Source organism: Oncorhynchus mykiss, chromosome 6 (genome assembly GCF_057628025.1).
Source record: "Oncorhynchus mykiss isolate SJ-2025 chromosome 6, ASM5762802v1, whole genome shotgun sequence".
Classification (NCBI taxonomy): domain Eukaryota; kingdom Metazoa; phylum Chordata; class Actinopteri; order Salmoniformes; family Salmonidae; genus Oncorhynchus; species Oncorhynchus mykiss.
Genome location: NC_143027.1, coordinates 64,427,149 through 64,452,946, shown reverse-complemented (window position 1 = coordinate 64,452,946; position 25,798 = coordinate 64,427,149). Strand labels below are relative to the sequence as shown.

The window sequence follows — 25,798 nt, the reverse complement described above, 5'->3', positions numbered from 1 at the left end:
ATCTGTAAATAGCCCACCCAACTACCTTATCCCCATATTGTTATTTTTTTTAATCGTTTGCACCCCAGTATCTCTACTTGCACATCATCTGCACATCTATCAAGTGTTATTTTGCCACTATGGCCTATTTATTGCCTTACTACCTCCCCAATCTTACTTTATTTGCACACACTGTATATAGATTTTTCTATTGTGTTATTGACTGTACGTTTGTTTATCCCATGTGTAACTCTGTTGTTTTTTGTCACACTGCTTTGCTTTATCTTGGCCAGGACTCAGTTGGAAATGAGAACTTGTCCTCAACTGGCCTACATGTTTAATAAAAAAAAAACTTTATCTAAGGCTGTTTCTCCCAAACACAACTTCTGCAGTTGTGTGCCTCAGCCTTTTATGCATCTAGTGGACCAACAACAAGCCCATTCCTCCTCACAACTTAACCACTACTCCATCTTCCTTACATTCAAAGAGTCATACATCTATTTCAGAGGGAAAGAGAGCAGAGAAAGGAAATTGGATTTTGTCAAGCGTATCCTCAAGTGTTAATCTCGAATATCTGTTGAATATGAAGAGAGCCTGAATGTGGGGCAGCCACCCTCCAGCCGAGGTCCTCAGTATGCTATAAGGGCTCTCTGGAGAGAAGGTGGGACTTGGTCCCACTTGAGTGCACAGGGAACTGCAAGAGTCGAAAAGAGACATTCTTTCAAAGAAAGGGATGATCGGGCTAAAAAAGGGAATAAAATAGGGGATCATACGGAAAAGGTAGAGTACAGAAGGTATTCCTGTGAGACTAGGAGGATGGTGACGCATTGTGCTTGGGTTACTGGCCTGACGTTAGGTGATATTACATTAGAAGCAGAGAAGCAAGCACCTGTTCAGGCCCAGTAAGCTCAAATGAAATAAATGGTTTATAAAAATAAAGAAAAGGCTCCGCCTCAGTGAGAAGCCTGCTGCTCTACTGTCCAAAGTGCTGCGTGCCTCTTGGCTCGGCGTTACGCAATGTGTTTTGTGTCACTCGGGTTTCTAGAACCTTGGAATGAGAATAGAAAGTGCTTTTAAAAAATAAATAAAACGAATACAGAGCAAGTTTGTGCAGCAGCTCCCTCGTAACATTGTTGAGGATCCATATGGCGTTGTCAGAGAAACGACCTGCGACCTTGAGTCTCACTTCAGGGATAAAGAGAAAATACATAAAGCTGATACTGTGGCAGACTGGCAGTGTAGCATTCTTTTGTCACTAACTTTCAACGGCAGTGGTAAAACATCCTCACAAATGTAGAATGCATTGTTCTCAATCCTGTTTTTTCTCAAGGGATCATCAGCGCAACATGCCGTGAAAGTACAGACCTTCAGTAGAAGCTAGGTCTGTGATTATCACGAGCGTGTCATCCCTCCGTAGGTGATCAGTGGGATTTAGTGCTCCCTTAAACCTTGTGTTGGTGTGACTGTAGTGTGGGTGTGGGAAAACATGACTGTTGTGAGGCCTGAATAGCTCTGCCTGCTGCATAACCTATATCCCACTCACAAGTGTAGGAGGGGCACACTGCACACAGCTGTGTGATGTAACTCTTTTTAGCTCAAGGTGAAGTGTCAAGTGCCTCTTTTCTCCCATTTATAATGCAGCTCTGATGTTTTTCTCGCTGTAACACTGACCCGTGTTACAGGGTATCCGTGTCACTGTCGTTGCGTTTTGGAAGTGTTCCCATGCAAAGGATATGACCAATGACGCACTAAACCACTTCTCCATGTGCCAAATGAGCGGGCTTTTCCCGACTGGCGTGTCAAAAGCCACCCCACATGTGCAGCAGCCCAGAGATCTAAAGAAGCCTGTTTTATGTGGTCGGGATTCTTTAAGGAGACCAAACAAATAGGTTAACATGGAAAAGTGTGAGCTGTGCTTTGAACAACACAGATGTCTGACTGGGGGAAAGACGGAGAGAGATGGCTGAACACATTGGATGCTAGAAATTATCCCCTTGCCACAGGGAGCACTGGTTGAAGTAGCATGTGTTGCACTCTTTCCTAAATCCTCACTTCCTTCAAAGCAAGTCATCTATGACTGGGGAAATGCATGTTTGGGCGATGTAGGGTAGAATGGCGGTCTTAATATGTTTTCTTTTGTACCCAGTGTCACCACATGTACTAATTATCTATAATCTGAACAGCTGAATAGGTTCTTGAACGCTGATTGTGCTTTTATCTCTAAATTGTTTCTCTACAGGTCTTCCCTAGCCATTAATATTTGTCTCTTTATTTCCTGTCTGTCCTAATCAAGCAACATGCTTTATCCACGGAACATTGACTTTGAGAGGGCTTTAATAAGGCTAAAAGCAAAGCTGACAAATTCATCCAGCTGCAAGAAGACAAACATGATTTCGCTTTACTTATGAGAAGTGCTCTCCTCCACTTAGCGTTGCTCTAGCTTCTATTGCTTGTGACTGATTGAAAACAATGGGCGCTCATGGAAAACATCATTTGATTAGCTAGCAGCTATCTTCCCTGGCTCTTAAGTAGGCATTCAGGGCTGGCGTTGCCACGTCCTTGTTGAGGCCCATAGAGCCACAGGCTGATTCCCAGGCCAACAACCCCTGTCTGTTAGGAGATGTCGTAATAAAGTGTCATTAATGTCAGAGCTGTATTGTGGGAAAGCTCCATCTATACAGTATTTTCAGAGGAACATAGCCCCCAGATGGAATCATGCTTCACAATCGGGTTCCATTTGAGTCCTAACCAGATTTCTTCTCTCATCTGTGAATCATACAAGTATCGTATTGATAGTGGCTGCATTGTGTCAACAACGGAGGTTGCAATTGGTTCTGCTTTAGTAAATTGCCTTGTGGCAATGTTTGATGGCAAGCTGTTAGCTTCAGATGACTGGAACTGAGCTGAGTGCATGTGTCCTGTATTTCGAGTTGAAGGTAAGTTGGAGCAGTCAGAATTCAGCAACAGGCAGTGTGATGTTATCTGTTGTTCAATTTTCCTTTTTTAAATTAATATTTGTCTAAACAGGAGCGTAAATGCCATATGCTGGGCAGTCTATTCCTCTCCCCTCCTTATCCCCCTCTCTAAGATGGTTTTCATTAGATCTGATATCATTTTAAAAAAAACTTAAGAACAAAAGAGCCATGGCAGCAAAAAAGAGCCCTTTGAAACACCCTAATTCAATCGAGCAGCTAAGCCCTGAGTTGTATTAGGTTATCAGTGGCTCAAATCCCCTGTGGCGTGGAGACATAAATCACAAATGCCATTCCCTTTTTTTCCCCCTTTCCCTCCATTCCTCCTGCCCCCCCCCCCCCCCCCCATTGACTCTTGTGGTGGCCTGGTAGGGGGAGAGGTGGGGTAGGCTTCAGCCCCCAATAGCTCTGACATGCCTCATCCTTTCTGGACCAGCTGTGACATTTGTCACATTTCTGTGTAACGTCTCCACATTACATTACTGTCACCAGTCGTTCAGGTGGCTACTCAGATGGCTGGCAGGGGGGCTGGCTGTCGTATTAGACATGCACGCGTGCACACACATGACTATCTGGTGCATCCAGCAGCAGTTTACTTATATTATTATTAGTTTTTTAGTGTTTATAGTTTGAGGAGTTGGATTTTGCTTATGAGATGTCAATGACGGAATGGCATATTTAACTAAATAGTTTGGACGTGGGGGAAAGCTATAAATTGGTGCAGCATACTGCCAAAACCCTATCATCCTATACGATGACCACAAACTAAGACTTTAATGTTCTCCCTTTTATGGCCCCAGATGCTCTATATGATAATTGCCTGTTAGATCCACTTGGTCTGCATGTGATGGTGTGGGAGAAGGAGGATTGTGTATTTTCCTAGTTCTAATGGAGGACTGCAGCCCAATTGAATTGTAATCTCAGAAGCACTCTCTGTGCTAACTGTGTGGAATGCCAAGTGGCAGGTGCCTGTTACACTCTCTCTTCTTAGCTAATGCTCTCACTAGGCTCACACTGATTCGAAATAGACTTCATTCCTTGAGAGCTGCAATGTATTTTTAAGCAGTGAGTGGATATTTCTCCTACTATGGCTGCCTGGCTATCTAAGCAGCTGCAGGTGTAAGACATGGTGAACCTGGTAGCTCAGCACGACACCAGGCTGGGAGTTATTTAAGTATGTTCTCACTTTGCTGTTGCAGTGTAGGGATATGTCCTGACTGCTTCCAGGGGGGCGAGAGGGTATAAGCCTAAAAGGTTACTTTGTGAGGCTACTCACAGCTTACATCTCTGCTTAGAAAAGCTCACATACAGTATAGCACTCTATATAGAAGCACCGCAGTATTGCACTCACTGTGGGTGAATTTGACTTTCATGACAAGTGTGGTGGCTTGGCTGTGGTCCTGACACACCCTGACATGCCAGCAGACAGATGGTGGGTCCCCAGGCAAGCAGGCCGCCAGGCAGGGAGGGAGGGAGGCGGGCTGGCAGAGAGGCAGGGAGGCAGGCAGGGAAGCTGGTAGGCAGGCGGGCAGGGAGGCCCCAGGAAGGCAGGTAGGGAAGCAGACAGGCAGAGCCTCGTCTCTGACGTTCCCCTCTCTCCATGTTCCCCGACTCCTCCAGCTGGGTAGCATTAGTGCAATGTGGCAGGACCTTCAAAGAGAAGGGGTAACTCCCCAAAACACTCCGACTAATTGATCCCCTCCTACCAAATACTGGTGTTAGATGTGGCCCAAGGCAGGGGAAAGTCAACACCCAAGTAGTGTGGTAAATGCCAACTTTTACTTGCACTGAGTTGTTTGCTTGTTTCCCTAAATTCATTTTCTCTGAATGATGGATATGGAACTGTTAGATTGATGTGTCAAATGGAATGTAGTTTGTCCATTCCATTGCTTTTGTATGTTTTTAAGACTGTTTCTTGGTATCTTAGGCAGAGAAATCGCTGTCGACACATAAATGAAAATCTCTGTGGAAAAAATAGTTATAAAATATGAACATCTGGTGGGGTAGCTAGTACTAAGTGATAAGGATAGGTGGTGGGAGGCAGGAAGCTGCCATCCAGAACAGGCCTCAGTATCAACCTCAGCTTCAGGCTCCAGAGGACAAGCAGAATGGCTCTCCTCTCTCCCTCAGCAGCAGCAACATTACCAGGTGCTAAAACGAGCTTTAATTTGCTGACTGTGAAAAATGATTGAGCGAACAAGAGCCGTCACAGGGCTAAATATACAGTATGTCTGGCTTGATTGCAATGTTCTTTTCCATTTTTTTGGTCCCTGCTGTTTGATGACAGGACCACACAATCCAAATATAATGTTTGTGGGCACAGCAGCCATCCGTCGTCAAGCTAGCTACAGCTTTGTGGCAGTACACTAACAAGGGGAAGGTGTAGAATGAGGACGTACGGTAGAATTGTCCTACTGTCAGGTATCGTGCCCTTTCTGAGGAGGGCACTGACATGAGTCGTTGAATATCTACTTTCATATACACTAAGATATAGTAAGTATGGGGTTGAAGGCATGCCAGTCATAAGGCACAGTTTCCTTTAATTACTGAACCAGGCTTTCTCTGTTCACCACGTGGACACACAGATGGCTCCTGGCATACACGGCTGCAGCTTAATGCACGGAGGTTCTCTCCCTTGCTCTCTCCCACGTGGAATGTGTTCAGTCAGAATGGGTTGCCAGTGCTCTGGGCTGGCTGTAAGTACACTCCTCTGTTTTGGTCAAGATGACTTAGTATCTGGTTTGGGCTGTGCTACTGTTTCCAGATGGACACAGACCCAAGGTGATATATCGTGTGAAGTGGATAAACATACTCCATGTGAGGGGTAACATGCCATTTGTAACTGTTGAATACTTCAGTGTCAGGAACATCTGAAAGCTGACTGGCTGAATTTAATTAAAGTTGTGCGGGAGATGTATTCTATTTGTGGTAGAAAAACAAGGCCAAAGAGTGTTTGCATTGGATGCATTTCCTCTTTTAATATCACAGAAGAAAAACAGAGGAGGAAAACCCATAATTACACTGTGGCAAACTAGTCCTAGTTATATTATGTCCCGAAAACGGATGGAAAAGCAGGAGGCAGGCCATCGGTGTATAATACATGATAGCCAGTATGAAGCACATTTACAGTGCCTTGCGAAAGTATTCAGCCCCCTTGAACTTTGCGAGCTTTTGCCACATTTCAGGCTTCAAACATAAAGATATAAAACTGTATTTTTTTGTGAAGAATCAACAAGTGGGACACAATCATGAAGTGGAACGACATTTATTGGATATTTCAAACTTTTTTAACAAATCAAAAAATGAAAAATTAGGCGTGCAAAATTATTCAGCCCCTTTACTTTCAGTGCAGCAAACTCTCTCCAGAAGTTCAGTGAGGATCTCTGAATGATCCAATGTTGACCTAAATGACTAATGATGATAAATACAATCCACCTGTGTGTAATCAAGTCTCCGTAAATGCACCTGCACTGTGATAGTCTCAGAGGTCCGTTAAAAGCGCAGAGAGCATCATGAAGAACAAGGAACACACCAGGCAGGTCCGAGATACTGTTGTGAATAAGTTTAAAGCCGGATTTGGATACAAAAGATTTCCCAAGCTTTAAACATCCCAAGGAGCACTGTGCAAGTGATTAATATTGAAATGGAAGGAGTATCAGACCACTGCAAATCTACCAAGACCTGGCCGTCCCTCTAAACTTTCAGCTCATACAAGGAGAAGACTGATCAGAGATGCAGCCAAGAGGCCCATGATCACTCTGGATGAACTGCAGAGATCTACAGCTGAGGTGGGAGACTCTGTCCATAGGACAACAATCAGTCGTATATTGCACAAATCTGGCCTTTATGGAAGAGTGGCAAGAAGAAAGCCATTTCTTAAAGATATCCATAAAAAGTGTCTTAAAGTTTGCCACAAGCCACCTGGGAGACACACCAAACATGTGGAAGAAGGTGCTCTGGTCAGATGAAACCAAAATTGAACTTTTTGGCAACAATGCAAAACGTTATGTTTGGCGTAAAAGCAACACAGCCCATCACCCTGAACACACTGTCAAACATGGTGGTGGCAGCATCATGGTTTGGGCCTGCTTTTCTTCAGCAGGGACAGGGGAGATGGTTAAAATTGATGGGAAGATGGATGGAGCCAAATACAGGACCATTCTGGAAGAAAACCTGATGGAGTCTGCAAAAGACCTGAGACTGGGACGGAGATTTGTCTTCCAACAAGACAATGATCCAAAACATAAAGCAAAATCTACAATGGAATGGTTCTAAAATAAACATATCCAGGTGTTAGAATGGCCAAGTCAAAGTCCAGACCTGAATCCAATTGAGAATCTGTGGAAAGAACTGAAAACTGCTGTTCACAAATGCTCTCCATCCAACCTCACTGAGCTCGAGCTGTTTTGCAAGGAGGAATGGGAAAAAATTTCAGTCTCTCGATGTGCAAAACTGATAGAGACATACCCCAAGCGACTTACAGCTGTAATCGCAGCAAAAGGTGGCGCTACAAAGTATTAACTTAAGGGGGCTGAATAATTTTGCACGCCCAATTTTTCAGTTTTTGATTTGTTAAAAAAGTTTGAAATATCCAATAAATGTTGTTTCACTTCATGATTGTGTCCCACTTGTTGTTGATTCTTCACAAAAAAAATACAGTTTTATATCTTTATGTTTGAAGCCTGAAATGTGGCAAAAAGTCACAAAGTTCAAGGGGGCCGAATACTTTCGCAAGGCACTGTAAGGGTCTAGTACCTAATCTACCAATTTTTGTGTAGGTGATCTGTTGGAGCATATACAGTCGTGGCCAAAAGTTTTGAGAATAACACAAATATTAATTTCCAAAAAGTTTGCTGCTTCAGTGTCTTTGGATATTTTTGTCAGATGTTACTATGGAATACTGAAGTATAATTACAAGCAAGTGTCAAAGGCTTTTACTGACAATTACATGAAGTTGATGCAAAGAGTCAATATTTGCAGTGTCCACCCTTATTTTTCAAGACCTCTGCAATCTGCCGTGACATGCTGTCAATTATCTTCTGGGCCACATCCTGACTGATGGCAGCACATTCTTGCATAATCAATGCTTGGAGTTTGTCAGAATTTGTGGGGTTTTGTTTGTCCACCCGCCTCTTGAGGACTGACCACAAGTTCTCAATGGGATTAAGATCTGGGGAGTTTCCTGGCCATGGACCCAAAATATTGATGTTTTGTTTCCCGACCCACTTCGTTATCACTTTTGCCTTATGGCAAGGTGCTCCATCATGCTGGAAAAGGCATTGTTCGTCACCAAACTGTTCCTGGATGGTTGGGAGAAGTTGCTCTCGGAGGATGTGTTGGTACCATTCTTTATTCATGGCTGTGTTCTTAGGCAAAATTTTGAGTGAGCCCACTCCCTTGGCTGAGAAGCAACACCACACATGAATGGTCTCATGATGCTTTACTGTTGGCATGACACAGGACTGATGGTAGCGCTCACCTTGTCTTCTCCGAACAAGCTTTTTTACGGATGCCCCAAACAATCGGAAAGGGGATTCATCAGAGAAAATGACTTTACCCCAGTCCGCAGCAGTCCAATCCCTGTACCTTTTGCAGAATATCAGTCTGTCCCTGATGTTTTTCCTGGAGAGTGGCTTCTTTGCTGCCCTTCTTGACACCAGGCCATCCTCCAAAAGTCTTCGCCTCACTGTGCGTGCAGATGCACTCACACCTGCCTGCTGTCATTCATGAGCAAGCTCTGTACTGGTGGTGCCCCGATCCCGCAGCTGAATCAACTTCAGGAGATGGTCCTGGCACTTGCTGGACTTTCTTGGGCACCCCAAAGCCTTCTTCACAACAATTGAACCACTCTCCTTCAAGTTCTTGATGATCTGATAAATGGTTGATTTAGGTGCAATCTTACTGGCAGCTATATCCTTGCGTGTGACGCCCTTTTTTTGTGCAAAGCAATGATGACGGCATGTGTTTCCTTGCAGGTAACCATGGTTGACAGTTGAAGAACAATGATTCCAAGCACCACCCTTCTTTTGCAGCTTACAGTCTGTTATTCAAACTCAATCAGCATGAGAGTGATCTCCAGCCGTGTCCTCGTCAACACTCACCTGTGTTAACTAGAGAATCACTAACATGTCAGCTGGTCCTTTTGTGGCAGGGCTGAAACATTTTTTGGGGGATTCAGTTCATTTGCATGGCGAAGAGGGACTTTGGAATTAATTGAAATTCATCTGATCACTCTTCATAACATTCTGGAGTATATGCAAATTGCCATCATACAAACTGAGGCAGCAGACTTTGAACATTTATATTTGTGTCATTCTCAACTTTTGGCCACGACTGTATATGCCACCTTCCTCCTGTAAAATCATCGGCTCCTCTTACCCTACGCAGCATTCGCATCATCCAAGGTGAACTTTTCACTCTTTACTGCTATGCACACTGAAAGGTTTCAGTTTTGTATATCGTATCTTATCTTGTTTAGTGAAATCAAAACTGGATCAGAAGAAGGACGGTGCTTTCCCAGGTGGTGTGAAAGCCTGGAGTTGGGGAAATGCTTTAAACATGGATCGTACTGTACTGGATTCCTCTGTTCCCCCTTAAAGTCCCCGCCTGGGAGGCTTGGCAGGTGTCTTCCCCTGTGGGCTGTATTTCTGAGAAGGGTGTGGAGGAAGGGCTGTGGTTGTGTTTAAGGACAGTTGGTTGGTTGGCCCGGTACAGCCATGGCATGCAGTAGTCTAGTTCACCCTAGGATTGCCCAGCTCTGTCCACTAGATGACTGAAGAGCTTATGTAGAATGACACCAAACCCCTTCCTGCTAAAGTATGACTCATGGGGTGTAGTGCTAATTGACTCCTTTCCTGTGTGTGTGTGTCTGCGTGTGTGTGCTTGACTGCATGTGTGTGATTGTCTGTGCGAATGTGTCCTGTGTGTGCTTGTCAGTGTACAGTATGCATGTCTGCACATTTTGTGTGTGTGTGTGTGTTGACTTAATCATGGTAGGTCTCCATTGAGTTGTTTCCCAGATTTTGGGCCCCCCACACACACACACACACTCCTCCAGTCCGTCTGTCTGCCCGCTGGGTGAACAGACTGGCACCACTATTGATTCTCTAGAGTCCCAACTGAAGATAGCCCATGTATGTTCACCTCCTGGTACTGGTAGTAGCCAGTCCAAACCCCCTCTAGTCAGATTTTCTCTTTGGAGTGCCTGTCCAACATGGCAGATGGAAGAGAACTTTAAATATTTACTTTATCTGGAAGAGAATTATGTATGTGAAGGGGAGCAGTTTTCTTGGTGCTCAGGAAATTGCTCTGGCCAGAGATGCTGAGACTGTGTGTGGACAGTCATTTTGATACCCTAAGAGTTGGCTGTATTTCTGGGGTTTAGGACAGGATGTCCACTTAATTGTCAGCTTCTGCAAGACATTCTTAGTAAAGAGAGCAAGACTGCAATTAGCCATGGCTCTCTGCCAAATCCCTGTAAATCTGTAGAATTGTTTCTCTTTAAGACAGTTTACCAGTTGTGGGCTGTCCTCTTTTTCTCCTCGCTCTTTGAAAAGCAGGCACTGTCAGAGTACCATGGTATAATTAGATGTAGCAGGGAGCATGAAGTCTAAAGAGGAGATGGTGGAACTGAGGCACACGGAGAAAGATGCTGTTATTTATGTCTTTCTTTCTTTTTCTTTTCTGTCGGTGTTGTGACGTGTGGAGATCACATGTTCCTGCAGAGCCCAGACTGGTACTATCACTAATACTGTCACCTCCACTCCTCTCCTAAGGTTCCAGTTACATTTTCTCCTCATCTCCTGCCTCTGCAATGTAACTCTCTGGGCTCCGGAATGTGTTGTGGTTTTAAACAGAGCAGTAAAATGTATTCTAATCTTTTCTCACCTACTCTCATTCCCTCCCTCCCTCCCTCCCTCTCTCTCTAGCTCATTATCCTGGATGACTATGCAGACCCGTTTGATGCGGAGCAGGACGGGGGGACCCAGGCCACCACAGAGAAGGTGACCCAGGCCAGCACAGAGAACGATGGCTACATGGAGCCCTATGAGGCCCAGAAGATGATGGCAGGTAGATCAATACTCTGTTCTCCCCTGGGCTCTTCAAACCTCAGCACATTACATTTGACATTTTAGTCATTTAGCAGATGCTCTTGTCCAGAGTGAGTAGTGAGTGCATACAATTTCGTCAGTTATCAGTTGCCACCTTCATTCGTCTTTCCAGACGTTTGGGTGATGGGATTCCTGCATCCCCCTGGTCAGCCGTTGAGGACTAGTGGCTTTGTAATTGGAGCGACTGCCTGCCCGTCAGAGATCCCAGTCTACCCTAAATGTTCTCGTAACCCTGGGTGGGGGCCCTAACCGGGTGCTGTCAGCCAGAGCCAGCTGAGCCCGAGGGCAGAGACGTCACTCTCTGAGGTAATATGCAAGGCAGAGCAAAGCAATGCTACCTCTTACTAACTCACGCTAACTCACCTCTCTGGTTGGGTTTAGTGTGGCGTTTTAATATGACTACTGCCAGACCTTATTTGTTGGTCAACTGTCTGATATCTTGGATTAGCCTTCCATTCAACCTCAGCCTCTCTGTGGAATTACAGGTCTAGTAATGCCTCTTAGCCTTCATTATGTCTGCCTATGGAAGCTGCTTCTTTGTTGACAATTAATTAGCATGTCACTTGACCTTATGTTTGTTGGCTTGCCACTAATTAACTTGGTCAGATGGCCACATGGCGTGCTACATGACGGATGCGGTAGACCACAAATGATCTCTGTGGAGAGCTGGGTATCAGAAATACGATTGAAAGCAGTTGTTTTGCTCTTTTAAGTAGACAGAGAATAAATTATACTAGCAGATAGGTCATTTAACTTTAAATACATATTCAGGAAAGACAGACCTTTAGATTTTATTTATTCTTTGAGCTAGTCATGTTTGGTGACAACCGTACTGCTGTGAAGGAAGACATGGATTTGAGACAACAATAGCTCTGCTAACGCTAGGATTCAGCAGAAACTCTACTCACCACAACTTTGTCAAAATGAACATGATTATGCAGTGTGCAAAGACAGAACAACATCGACAAAGAATGAAGAAAACAAACACAGAATTCCAAGATATTTAATGGAGAATCTTGCGGTTAGCACATTCCCTCACTAAATGAACATTCTGGAGCTTTGGACCAGTCACCTGTGGTCTGTTCCATTAGGGATGTCAAGGCTCAAAAGACGGGGCGTTTTTTTACATTTTGTTATAAGAGATTAGAAGGTCCTGACCTCTCATGTTGGCTTCCATCTTCATCGCCCTCCCCTCAGCCGCCCTCTATCCACAGTGTAATGGCTTTACTGTTTCCATCTTCTCTTCTCTTCTGATCCATACCTTGACGACAAGCTAGGACCCTGGCCTTTTCTCTCACTGCTGAATATTAAGGTTTAATGTGACCAGAGACTTCTGGTTTATGGTCTTTCCTACCCATGTGGATGAAGCTTAAGAGGACCATAATAAAACAGGGTCATAACCCTGACAGGGTTCAGCTATAAATTCCTTTTTTTTGTTGCATTTAAATCAGGAACCTTTATTGCCAAACAGCAAGGTTGGTAGGAATGTGGATTGCGAGCAATCACATAGTAAGACATAATAACGCAGCGTGAATAAACTTTACATCAGTAAATATCTGTTTGAATGTCCATCATTAGATCTGCATAAGATTGGAGCTCTTTTCAACGTACATTTTACTAGTCCAACATTTTATATTTTCTCATTCATCATGAGAAGATATCACTTGAGTAATAAAGCTCCCTGTCTGTAAGGATCATACAGTTTTACTGACGGCCATGTCTATTTCTGCTGTGTTCAGAGACTGGCATATTCCTTGTAGTTTATTCTATTGATTGCCAATTCTAGTTTTGCTGTTGTTTTGACTGCGCTGTCAGGGAACATTTGGAATGGTGCTGTTCTGTGGATTTATTCAGCCCACTTCTGCCATCCTGTTGATATCCACAGTAAACTAGCAGAGCACTGAAGGACAGATTCATGCTGATTGTTTCATCAAGCAAGTGTCAAATAGTACACTTTGATTTATACACACACACACACACACACACACACACACACACACACACACACTGGATGGCTGTATTGGCCCCATTCCTTGTATTCTTTCTATGGACAGTGTAATTACTGTGTTCCCCCTGATTGACCAATGTCCTGCCAAGGCACTGGCAGTGTTGAGCATATTTGTCAGGCTAGCGTCCTACAATTCTGTGGCGAGAGAGGAAGGAGAGGGAGACGAGCCACTGCCCAGACCTCTGTCATGTGACAGTGGAGGGATTTACTGGAGTGAGGCCTGGTCAGAAATTCTCTCTCTGTCTCTCTCTGTCTCTCTGTCTCTCTCTGTCTCTCTCTGTCTCTCTCTGTCTCTCTCTGTCTCTCTCTGTCTCTCTGTGTGTGTGTCCAGGCTGAAATAGGTTTTCCCTGGCAGTGTGACCCTCTGCATTGTTATCAACCGCAGAGCCTGACTTTCTCTCTGTCATCTCCCAGCTCTGCTCTGATCTGAATGCTAGCTAAGGAGAAGCTGTTGTATCTGTGATGCTGTACAGGCTCAGCCCACTGGTACTGGACCTCACTGATGTGCATCGATTGGCTGTAATACCCAAAACAACAACTGGAGTTCTCCTATTTATGGCTTTCTTTTTTTTTCTTTTATTATTTTTTAAATTGATTTTTACCCCTTTTTCTCCCCAATTTCGTGGTATCCAATTGTTAGTAGCTACTATCTTGTCTCATCGCTACTATCTTGTCTCATCGCTACAACTCCCGTACAGGCTCGGGATAGACGAAGGTTGAAAGTCATGCGTCCTCCGATGCACAACCCAACCAAGCCGCACTGCTTCTTAACACAACGCGCATCCAACCCGGAAGCCAGCCGCACCAATGTGTCGGGGGAAACACCGTGCACCTGGCAACCTTGGTTAGCGCGCACTGCGCCCGGCCCGCCACAGGAGTCGCTGGTGCGCGATGAGACAAGGATATCCCTACTGGCCAAAGCCTAACTAAACCGGATGACGCTAGGCCAATTGTGCGTCGCCACACGGACCTCCCGGTCGCGGCCGGTTACGACAGCGACCAGCGCCACCTGGGAGGGTTATTTATGGTTTTCTGTCAGAGCACGTTTTTACTTCACACCGACCACATTTCTATAGACTGTTGAAGAGCTGTAACGATGTACGCTGAGTGTCAGGAAGCAAGCTCAGGGAGTGAAAACATTTAATTAATAAATGAACAAAACAAGAAACACAATCAGTGCACCGACATGAAACAGAAACAATGACGACTGGGGAAGAAACCAAAGGGAGGTAATCAAGGAGGTGATCGAGTCCAGTTGAGTGTCATTATGCGTGTAACGCCGGTGACAGGTGTGCGCCCTAACGAGGAGCCTGGTGACCTAGAGGCCGGAGAGGGACCATATGTGACAAGAGCATTGGGCTTATCTCCACATAAAAGCGACTGTAATGTTTAAACCTTCAGAGGCGTGTGAATCGTAGTTTCATATAAAATGTGTATCTAATTAATTAGAGACACTGGATCATTGATAAATCTGATTAATTTCTATTAGTATTGGTTTATTGCTCCCCTCCCTTTCTCTCTTTGCTTGTCGACACCAGCCTCTTTGCAGTCTCAGGTTTCTCCATAGATTGAATTTGTCTGTACCATTTTATTCATTCAACTTGAAAATGACAGTTTTGACACACAATTACTTCAAAAGGAGAACATAAACATTACTGTAAATGAACACGACAGAAAATGTTTAAGCACAATTCATTTGCGTTATTAATTTGTGTAATTAAGCACTAGCACTGATGTCTTTGTTAATGATGTACTGGTCGAGAGTAGTTGAACTTTAGTTGGGTTTCAAGTTTTAGTTACGTCTCGGCCGATTTCTCACCGGACCAGAAATGCACTTCGCTGCATGGTGCATCATGCCAGCTTTTTCTACAGAAGAAGGACATGGCCATTGCTCAGCGCCATCTTAGATGACTATTAGGCTGTCGACATGCCCAGTACCCAGTGGTAAGCGGTGTGCCATCCACCCAATTCCAGACCCCCTCTTCATCTCTGTCCATCAGACAAATCCAGACTTCCCAGAATCCGTTGACAAATACCTGTTCCTCTGCTGTTTTCTGACCACCAGCTCCTCTCCTCACAGTCCTGTCTGCTCTCCTCCCAGTTTCTCTTCTCAGTAGAGATGTAGTACAAACTGGATTTAAAACGCCTCCATCCCAGGGTTGTTCAACTCCAGTACAGGGAGCTCTGTCTGGAGACCATCTCTCTCAACCTGTAACTGATCTTTTACTTTGGTCATGTTGATGTAGCGAGTCTCTGTAGAGGAGACGCAGGGTGATATTGAGAGTAGCTTGTAGGATGCACATCAACCCAAGACACAAAGCAGCCAGTCTGAACTAGAGGTCGACCGATTTATGATTTTTCAACACCGATACCGATTATTGGAGAACCAAAAAAAAGCCGAAACCGATTAATCATAACGGTTTTATTTATTTATTTGTAATAATGACAATTACAACAATACTGAATGAACACTTATTTGAACTTAATATAATACATCAATAAAATCAATTTAGCCTCAAATAAATAATGAAACATGTTCAATTTGGTTTAAATAATGCGAGAAGAAAGTAAAAGTGCAATATGTGCCATGTAAGAAAGCTAACGTTTCAGTTCCTTGCTCAGAACATGAGAACATATGAAAGCTGGTGGTTCCTTTTAACATGAGTCTTCAATATTCCCAGGTAAGAAGTTTTAGGTTGTAGTTATTACAGGAATTCTAGGACTATTTCTCTCTATACCATTTGTATTTCATATACCTTTGACTATTGGATGTTCTTATAGGCACTTTAGTATTGTAGTGTAACAGTATAGCTTCCGTCCCTCTCCTCGCCCCTACCTGGGCTCGAACCAGGAACACATCGACAACAGCCATCCTCGACGCATTCATATGCGCACTCTCTCTCTGGCTCCCTTTTGTCAGGCCTATTATTTTAAATGGTTGTATTTCTGCTGCAGGATAAGTAGTTTTAACCTCTATGGTCTACAACAGACGGCGAGACCAAAACATGTTCCTTTTAATGGCCTCATGAGTTGTTGATTGTTTAGCATTTAAGAATCAGATTGATAATTGCGTAGCCTAAAACACTGAGCAGTCATTTGTTTGCCTCAAGTGATTGTTTGTTAAAACCACTGTAGGAGTGAGTGTACATTACAGTCCTTGTTTTAGTAGATTGTCTTTAGTTTGTGATTTCATGGGTTTTGGGTAAAATGGTATTGACTCATTTTGAAGTGGGCTAATAAGAAATAGTAGTTTGCTTGATTTGTAATGCCATAATCCTTATGTTTGACTTGCGCAACACACACACCGTGTGAAATGTATGATGTGCGGCCTTGGATGAAGAGTAGGTTATTACACAGGCATTTTTCTAACGGTTACGCTGTGTGTGTGTGTGTGTGTGTGTGTAAGGTGTAATCCAGCCCTCTCCCTGGAGTCTCCCCTTCTGTGCCCCCAGCCCATCTGATTTATGAACCTGCTGGAGGTGCTTGTCACGGCTTACTAACCTGTAAAGCCTGAGCCATAATCTCCTCTCTGTTTTTACTGGCTTGGCTTACAGCAGGGCCTGTGGAAGTCTGCAGTGATACTGTGTATCACATTGCCTCTGTGTGTGTTGCGTGTGTTTGCAGTGTGTGGCTCTCTTAGACGTTGACTTGTTGGAATGTGCTGGTGTTTCCTGGCTGTTCAGCCACGCTTATTTATGTTGGACTCGTGTGTGAGGGGATGGACAAGCCGTGCAGCAGACCCCAAACCCCCCCCCCCCCCACACACACACACACACACCACAGGCGTTCTAAGCTGTCAGCTGGGCCATTCTTCACGTACCCCAGCACCAGCTAATTACAGATGGGGCTGCCGGAAGATGGAATTGCGGATTCTCTCTCTTCCACTCCCTTCCTCTCTCTTTTCCTCTCTCCTTTCCTCTCTGTTACATTGTTGTATTTGTTGAGACTTGCAGTCAGGGCCATGCAGACAGAGAAGGCTGGGTCTATACTGCAGGGCTGTACTCTTCAGGCCATTTCTCAATGGCTCCAGTAATAGACGTGACACTCCCTGAGTGTGTGGGCAGACACACTCTCACTCTCTCACACACACACACAACACCCCCAACCCTCACACACAGGGGCCCATCCTTCCCAGCCATATCAGTCATATGAGATTTTTCCCACAGCGTGTGGGAGGCGTTGTGCAAACAACCGGCATGACTGGGCTGTGATGAGCAAACACAGGCAGACGTGACCAGTACCCACCACCACCCTGAACCCTGGGCTGCTACAGGGCCAAGCCACATCACTTCAGGTGAGGGGAAACCGAGCCCCTAGGCCTGAGGGACTTGACAGAACTGTTCCCTCAGGTGTGAAAAAGTTTACGTATCTGTGGTGAATTTACCACACTCTGTGTCAACCAAAGCAGCCTCACTGTATGGTGTGTCTTTCCGGATAGTATCATCCTCACTTCCCAGTCATACCCACCTAGTTATCTAGTGGACATTGTGAATGCAGCAAAAACGTTGGCTTTTTCCACCTGCTTTCGCCTACTGCTCATAAATCTCCAACTGGAACATGCGCAATCGCTCACTCAGTGCTGCTGGGAAAAGTTTCCTAATGCTGGCACAAGCGCGTTCCATGCCAACCAGATGTGTTGTGGTTCCTACTGTGGGTTATTAATCCAATTACTCACTACACACCCACACGATGGCGTGGCTCACTACTACCCACTCAGCTCTATGGAGGAGGAGGGCACTGTTTTACAGCCAGAGATATTGCTGGCATGGCAATATGTCAGACTGGGATACCTGCACATTGCTGGGTGTTTCCCCACAGGTCATCTCTACCTGTGGCTTTATTTATTGGGCCACTTACATGGGAGAGACAGAAAGAGCGCTATGCAGAGTGGTTTCCAGTAGCTTTTTCATATGGGGGGAAACTGACTCAGGGCTATGAGAGCTAGACTAGTACATGTGCCGGCACATTTCTTGGCCCATAAGCTGGTTTTGCTCCGAGCTGAAACTTGAGGTATATCCTGGACATGTACAGACAGTGCTAAACTCTTGAATGGGGGATTTTCTCAGCTTTGCACTATGTGTTCTGATTGTATGGAAATGGGGATTTGAGTGTATCCTTGTTTTCTGATTTCATGGTGTTATTTTGTCATGATCCTCTCCTCCAGAGTTTGACATTGCGATCTTTTGATGTGTGTCATGCAAAATGTTGAGAGCTTGTCAGGATAATCGTCCTGCCGGTACAGAGGCCCTGGTACTTAAAGTACACAGCTGTCACAAATACAAGGTTTTCTCTCTTCCTGGTTTCAGACTAGACCTGTATAGAAAGGGTTACTGCTGCTGTGTCTGTGTAGTCCACCGTTCTGTGGCCTTGGTGCTTAGGGGTAATTTAGTAAGGCCAGGGAACAGGAAGCGCGGGAGGCGGAAGTTGGGGGGCAGAGCGACGTCGAGGCAGAAGGACTGACGATTTATTGATGCGATGAGAGGTCTCGCGCTGACAGGCAAGCCGTTAACCCCCCAGCCCCACCCACTCACTTACTGTCGCTGGCTCAATGTGCTGTTCTATGATTTTATACACGGCTGTCCACTCATTTTAATACCCACCATGGCATTTACGTTGAATCCTGATGCCATAGTTGGAGAGATGACATGATAGTGGTAATGAAGGGTGTAGGTTTCCGTCAGGTTCTGTGGATTAGATCCTGATTTAATTTTTATACATTCCAGAAGCAACTTGAGCCAATGATCAATCCTTCAACAGCGACATCTAGGATTTCCACAAGTTCCATCTACACCTGCATGTGTTCAAACGGCAAGTCCTGTAATGTTGCCTAGAGTGGATTTGTTGGTTTGGACTAGGGCTGTGATTGTCAAGCAAATAACTGCTGCTCTCACAGTAATTGATTGTTAATTAACATAAACACGTTTAGCATCTCCTGGCGTCCACTCATAGCCTACAAGCCACGCAGACCTTAGGAACATCTACATTTTAAAAAGTCTAATAAATCCATGTAGTATAGCCTACACCATCACAATAAATCCATTATTTATTTTAGAAAGGTCTAAAGAAACATGACATGAAGAAAATGTAGTCTATTTCAGAAGAACAGAATAGCATACTCCGAGTTGTCCTTATGTTAGGCCCTGATCTAGCTATGCCATATGGCTGTGGGCTACACTAGTTCATTTAGCAGATAATATTTTGCTTAGAATTCCGTGACATTATTTTAGTGTATGAAGAAAACAATTGAACATAGCTGAATCAAAATTGAAAGGATATTTTCTCCAAACTATTTGAGGGAGTCCGCACGTGCGGCTATTCTATGTTGAGCGGTTAACAAAAAAATAGTTGTGATACAAACGTGGGGCTATATGTTTTGATTTTTAGTACATTCTAAGGCTGCATGATGAGACTCTAATGATGATTTGAAAAAGGTCACATGAAAGGCATGAGCCTGCTTTGTTTAATGCGCAGGCTGCACACACTTCATCAGTCTCTCATTCATAATTTGACCGTCACTTGATAATGCCTCGAATTTCCCAGCGGTATCCCCCTTGTGTGGCCGTAATGCCCCCTAAAAAAAGATCCATGCCTTTTGCGGCTAGTGGCCATTGGACTGAGTATAATAATTATAATTCCCTTCTCCCAGCTGCTAATCACCGTGCTCCGAAGCAGCTATCATTCACATGGCTCGCTCAGATATCTCCATTCTTATTAGCCAATGCCTGTCACGTGATCGGGTCCTTCCCACCAGCGTCTCAGCTAAGTAGGCTACAAGTGAAGACCGACACATCGGGGATGATGTTAGAAGAACTGTCCACATTTACTTTTCGTCAGCCAACAAGATGAGTAGGCCTAATGAACAGCAAAAGCACTAGCTTATGTCAATCTACTATCCCCCATAATACAAACATGTATCTATTCCATTGGTCAACTTGTCCTTCTGTGCGAGATAATTATCCCAAACATGTTGTGGGAAGCTATAGATCCCAAATTGATACAACCACTCGCATCACACCTTTTAAAAGCAATGAGGCTGATGCAACAGATCTGAATGTTTAGCTTAAAATGTTGATAAACTATAAGGCTATTTCTTCACATTATAAGGGCAGCAATGTGCACATGGCAGTAGGCGCAAATGTTCTGAAATGTAATCAATTAGTGAGAGAACACCATTCTCAAAAGTGACCTCGAATGTGATTATGCACGTAATTCTTTATTATAAAGCTGCGTTTTTATGGTGAAAAGTATCTTCCCCAAACTTGAAACTCACGCGCTGCCTATGTATGCCAGTTAGGCTCAACACCGGTTGTAAAGCGGATTATTGTGCTTCATTTTAAAGAGTCATTTGGCTACTTTAGTTGTTAAACAAATCTTATTAAAACATTAAAAAAACAAATAGGCCTTGCAACTATGGTTTGCAACTATGATTTGAAAAAGTAATGCGCTGTTTCTTGCCTTACTGCACACGCTGGGCATCATTCACAAGTGATAGGCTAATATTGTCACCTGCCAGACTATTCTTAATTTAGTCTTGTCTTTACATGTATGTGTCAAATTATTTTGAATTTAGAATGGACCATTATCATGCACCTGTCTCGGAACAGGGGAAAAAAATACATGTCATCAATACACTTAAATAGCGTATGGAGGAGTTTTTTCCCGTGGTTAATTTTCATGCCAGACAGGTAGGCTATACTGCTGTTGTAAAGCAATGTGGTTAATATTAGGAAAGTTGAGAAATAAATATAGTAGGCCTAGCCTATAGAAAGCTGATTGGATCCTCCTCTTTTTAATAGAGGCCATCAACTCACGCAATTGCATAGCCTATAAAAATGTTGTGCAACATGAGCTCAAAGGCTCGTAAAGTCTTTGATTTGATTTTTGATTACATTTGCATTGATGTTAGAGGGACAATTGAGTGCGGAGTACCAGGCAGTCAGCAAGTTTGGTAGGCGACTAATAACCATCAGCAGCATCAGAGTCTAGTTACCGTGACTAAATGGTCACGTGGATTTGACTGTGGTCATGACTCGTGACCGCCGGTGTGGTGGTAATACGGTCGCCGTAACAGCCCTAGTTTGGACTACTGTGTCTGGTTTCACTAACTGCTGGGGAGAGTTAAGCCTCATCTGACTACTGCAAGCCATGCTTTGCCACTCCTACCAGAGGCATGCCCCCTCACCAGTCTAGCACCATGTGGCCTCTCTCTACCACAGCCCCAAACCACAGAGTGCTGGTTACAGGCCCTACCTTCCCCATCCCTCCTCCCCCTTCCTCTTCTCCTCCTCCCCTTCACTCCCTGTCCACAGGATGTAAAAGCCGCCTCTCTCCCTGACTAGGTTCTGGTGGCACTGTGAATTTACACTGGCTAGGACACGCACACACTCACACTACACACACACACACTCACACACTGGGGCTTGCTGAGCTGTAATTCCAGGATGGGAGTAGAGTAGAGGAAGTGGTGGGTAGCCAACTGCAACAGTTAAATAAAGGTTAAATAAAACAATTGAAAAAATATATAAAAAGGCCCCGCTGTGTTGGTGAGGCAGGCAGACTGTGCCAGGTGCAAGGGATGGATGCATGGGTTGGCAGGTTGGGCAACCATTCGTCATGCCTGGGTGGGCAGAGACAGTGCTAGGTGGGACCGGCAGCAACTCCAGCGCAGGTTGGGGGTCTTTTAAGTCATTCATTTCTTCTCTAAGATGAATGGCTCCATTAATCCCTGTCGGGGCCACTGTGGAGGAGAGGAGAGGATGGCCTCCTGCAGGATTTACACTCGCTATTTACTGTCTCCTCTCTGTTATCTCAGCAGATCAGCCTGCCCTGCCTGTCTGCCCTGCCTGCCTGCCAGCCTCACAGACAATGTGAATTTATTCAGTCATGCTTTTAATATACAAAATAGTCTGAAAGAGAAGCTGCAGGTCATTTGATGTGTCAAGTATCAATTTCCCCATTCTGTCATACTGATGGGCCCACAGTCATCCCAGTCTGCGGGTTTCCTGCAGTCAGATAGTTGACTTGATGGGGTGGTTTGGTCAGATCTGGCAGGCTGAGCTGCTGAGTGAAGGAGCTGGTTTGTTCTGGTTGGTTTGAATGGAGTGCTGTGTTTCTGCGGCGGTGGTGGTGGTCGAGCTGCATACGCACACAGGAAATCTGTGCTGTTGGCACTCTGGTGTGAGAGCAAACTCTATTAGGTGTGACTGTGTTGGAGAAGGCTAGAGACAGCTACAGTTCTTGAGCACCATGAGAGCGACAGACGGAGGTAATGCAGAACCGTGCTCTCTCCAGACATCTGAGAGTGTGCTGGGCTCTCTGCCAGCGTTACGGCAGAACTACACCATTACTGCAACTTTTACTGCATCTCAGTCTGCAATAGGCACTCTAAAAGCAAGACATAGGATCAATTTCATCCCTGGATCCATTTAAGTCCAAGACGCTGCCTTTGACTATCATAACCCAAATTTGATCCCCTCACTTCACCCTTTGTGCTTTGGGGACCCCCCGTGTGTGTGATGGGGCTCAGGGCTGGAGTGGTGAGTGAACTGTAGTGGCTGTGTGTCTGTCTGCATGCCTGTGTGTCTGTCAGCATGTCTGTCTGCGTAATGCAGCAGAAAGAGCAGTCTAGCTGCAGGGCTGGTTGAGGTGGGTCTGAGGGTCAAACACACTGATGAAGCTGTCATCATAATCCTGAACCATCTCTCTATTCTTCTCCTCTCTCTCTCCCAATCCCTCTTTCTCTCTATCCTTCTCCTCTCCCTCTCTCACAATCCCTCTCTTTCTCCCTTTCTCTCTCGCTCACTCTCTTCCTGTTTCTCTCTCTGTACTTCTCTCCACCCCCACCCTTACCTCCATCTCGTTCTCTCTCCTCTCTCTAACACTCATTCACTCACTCTGTACAGGAGCCAGAGAGTGATAGGCTTGCTGTGATAGAATGACTTCTTTATACAAGTCTTGTTGTCTTGTAAAATAATCCAATAGGCCCTTTCTCCCTCCCAGAGCAAATGTATCCATGACATTTATTGACCTTCTCTCTGTTTGCCTTCTGCTCTCTCTCTATCACAAATCTTAACACAACTACAATTGAAGTCGGAAGTTTACATACACCTTAGCCAAATACTTTTAAACTCAGTTTTTCACAATTCCTGACATTTTAATCCTAGTAAAAATGCCCTGTCTTAGGTCAGTTAGGATCACTACTTTATTTTAAGAATGTGAAATGTCAGAATAATAGTAGAGAGAATGATTTATTTCAGCTTTTATTTCTTTCATCACATTCCCAGTGGGTCAGAAGTTTACAAACAATCAATTAGTATTTGGTAGCATTGTCTTTAAATTGTTTAACTTGGGTCAAATGTTTCGGGTAACCTTCCACAAGCTTCCCACAATACGTTTGGTGAATTTTGGCACATTCCTCCTGACGGAGCTGGTGTAACTGAGTCAGGTTTGTAGGCCTCCTTGCTCGCACACGCTTTTTCAGTTCTGCCCACAAATTTTCTATGGGATTGAGGTCAGGGCTTTGTGATGGCCACTCCAATACCTTGACTTTGTTGTCCTTAAGCCATTTTGCCACAGCTTTGGAAGTATGCTCGGGGTCAATGTCCATTTGGAAGACCCATTTGCGACCAAGCTTCCTGACTGATTTATTGAGATGTTGCTTCAATATATCCACATAATTTTCCTACCTCATGATGCCATCTATTTTGTGAAGTGCACCAGTCCCTCCTGCAGCAAAGCACCCCCACAACATGATGCTGCCACCCCTGTGCTTCACAGTTGGGATGGTGTTCTTTGGCTTGCAAGCCCTCCCCCTTTTTCCTCCAAACATAACAATGGTCATTATGGCCAAACAGTTATATATTTTTTCATCAGACCAGAGGATATTTCTCCAAAAAGTATGATCTTGGTTCCCATGTGCAGTTGCAAACCATAGTCTGTTTTTTTATGGTGGTTTTGGAGCAGTGGCTTCTTCCTTGCTGAGCGGCCTTTCAGGTTATGTCAATATAGGACTCGTTTTACTGTGGATATAGATACTTTTGTAACTGTTTCCTCCAGCATCTTAACAAGGTCCTTTGCTGTTGTTCTGGGATTGATTTGCACTTTTCACACCAAAGTACGTTCATCTCTAGGAGACCGAACGCGTCTCCTTCCTGAGTGGTATGACGGCTGCGTGGTCCCATGGTGTTTATACTTGCGTACTATTGTTTGTACAGATGACCGTGGTACCTTCAGGCGTTTGGATATTGCTCCCAAGGATGAACCAGACTTATGGAGGTCTACAATTTTTTTCTGAGGTCTTGGCTGATTTCTTTTGATTTTCTCATGATGTCAAGCAAAGATGCACTGAGTTTAAAGGTAGGTCTTGAACTACATCCACAGGTTCACCTCCAATTGACTCAAATTATGTCAATTAGCCTATCAGAAGCTTTAATAGCCATGACATTATTTTCTGGAATTTTCCAAGCTGTTTAAAGGCACAGTCAACTTAGTGTATGTAAACTTCTGACCCACTGGAATTGTTATACAGTGAAATAATCTGTCTGTAAACAAAAAATTACTTGTCATGCACAAAGTAGATGTCCTAACCGACTTGCCAAAACTATAGTTTGTTAACAAGACATTTGTGGACTGGGTGAAAAACTAGTTTTAATGACTCCAACCTAGGTGTATGTTAACTTCTGACTTCAACTGTAGTTTTAAACATATACCCTTCTCTCTTCTCTATAGGCATCTCTACAATGAACAATAACACACGTGTGTGTACACACACACACACACACACACACACACACACACATAATGTAACAATCTATTGCTGACAGTACCACTCATTGAACATAAATGACACGCACACATTATATGTGTATGTCTCATTGGTCTTATATCTCTGTCCTCCTGAAGCGACAAGCCACCAGTCATACTAGTAAGGCAATGACATGCTGAGCATTCTGCTAGCTAATGAATCAGCTCAGTGAAAGCCTACTGTGTGAGTGCAAAGTAGATTACAACTCTACTGGAGCTGTATACTTCAATGACTAGGAGCAGTTGGGCAATAAGCAGTGACTCATAGCATCATGCACAGTGTGTGTATTAGTAATTCATGGCCTTTGTCCCCTCATTGCGTTTTCCATCAGAAATGATTAAACGGTGGAAAGTTTGACTGACTTCTGAAGGCTAAATAACAACTCAGTTGAGTGTATCCTCGCTGTTAGTGTGTGGATTTAATGTACATGGCACCTCTATATACAGCAATCACAGCGATAATACATTACCGAACAGGAGCTCTTTAATCCTAGCCACTCTCAGCCCATCCCACCGATCACCATAGACCACCCTCACTTGGTTTCCATGTGCCATATACAGTCGGGGCCAAACGTTTTGAGAATGACACAAATATAAATGTTCAAAGTCTGCTGCCTCAGTTTGTATGATGGCAATTTGCATATATTCCAGAATGTTATGAAGAGTGATCAGATGAATTTCAATTAATTGCAAAGTCCCACATGCAAATGAACTGAATGCCAAAAAAACATTTCCACTGCATTTCAGCCCTGCCACAAAAGGACCAGCTGACATCATGTCAGTGATTCTCTCGTTAACACAGGTGTGAGTGTTGACGAGGACAAGGCTGGAGATCACTCCGCCATGCTGATTGAGTTTGAATGAGAGACTGGAAGATTCAAAAGGAGGGTGGTGCTTGGAATCATTGTTCTTCCTCTGTCAATCAT

General features: G+C 44.4%; 1 protein-coding gene across 5 annotated transcripts in view; it reads left to right on the top strand.

The window, feature by feature from the left end:
- The window catches only part of LOC110526338 (SH2 domain-containing adapter protein F), a 131,130-nt gene that overhangs the window by 17,342 nt on the left and 87,990 nt on the right, over nucleotides 1-25,798 (top strand). For all 5 annotated transcript variants that reach the window (XM_036980692.2, XM_090238549.1, XM_036980691.2 and 2 more), the window contains exon 2: nucleotides 10,880-11,021. In XM_036980692.2, coding sequence (XP_036836587.1) covers nucleotides 10,880-11,021 — 142 coding nt within the window. The remainder of the gene's footprint in view (nucleotides 1-10,879; nucleotides 11,022-25,798) is intronic.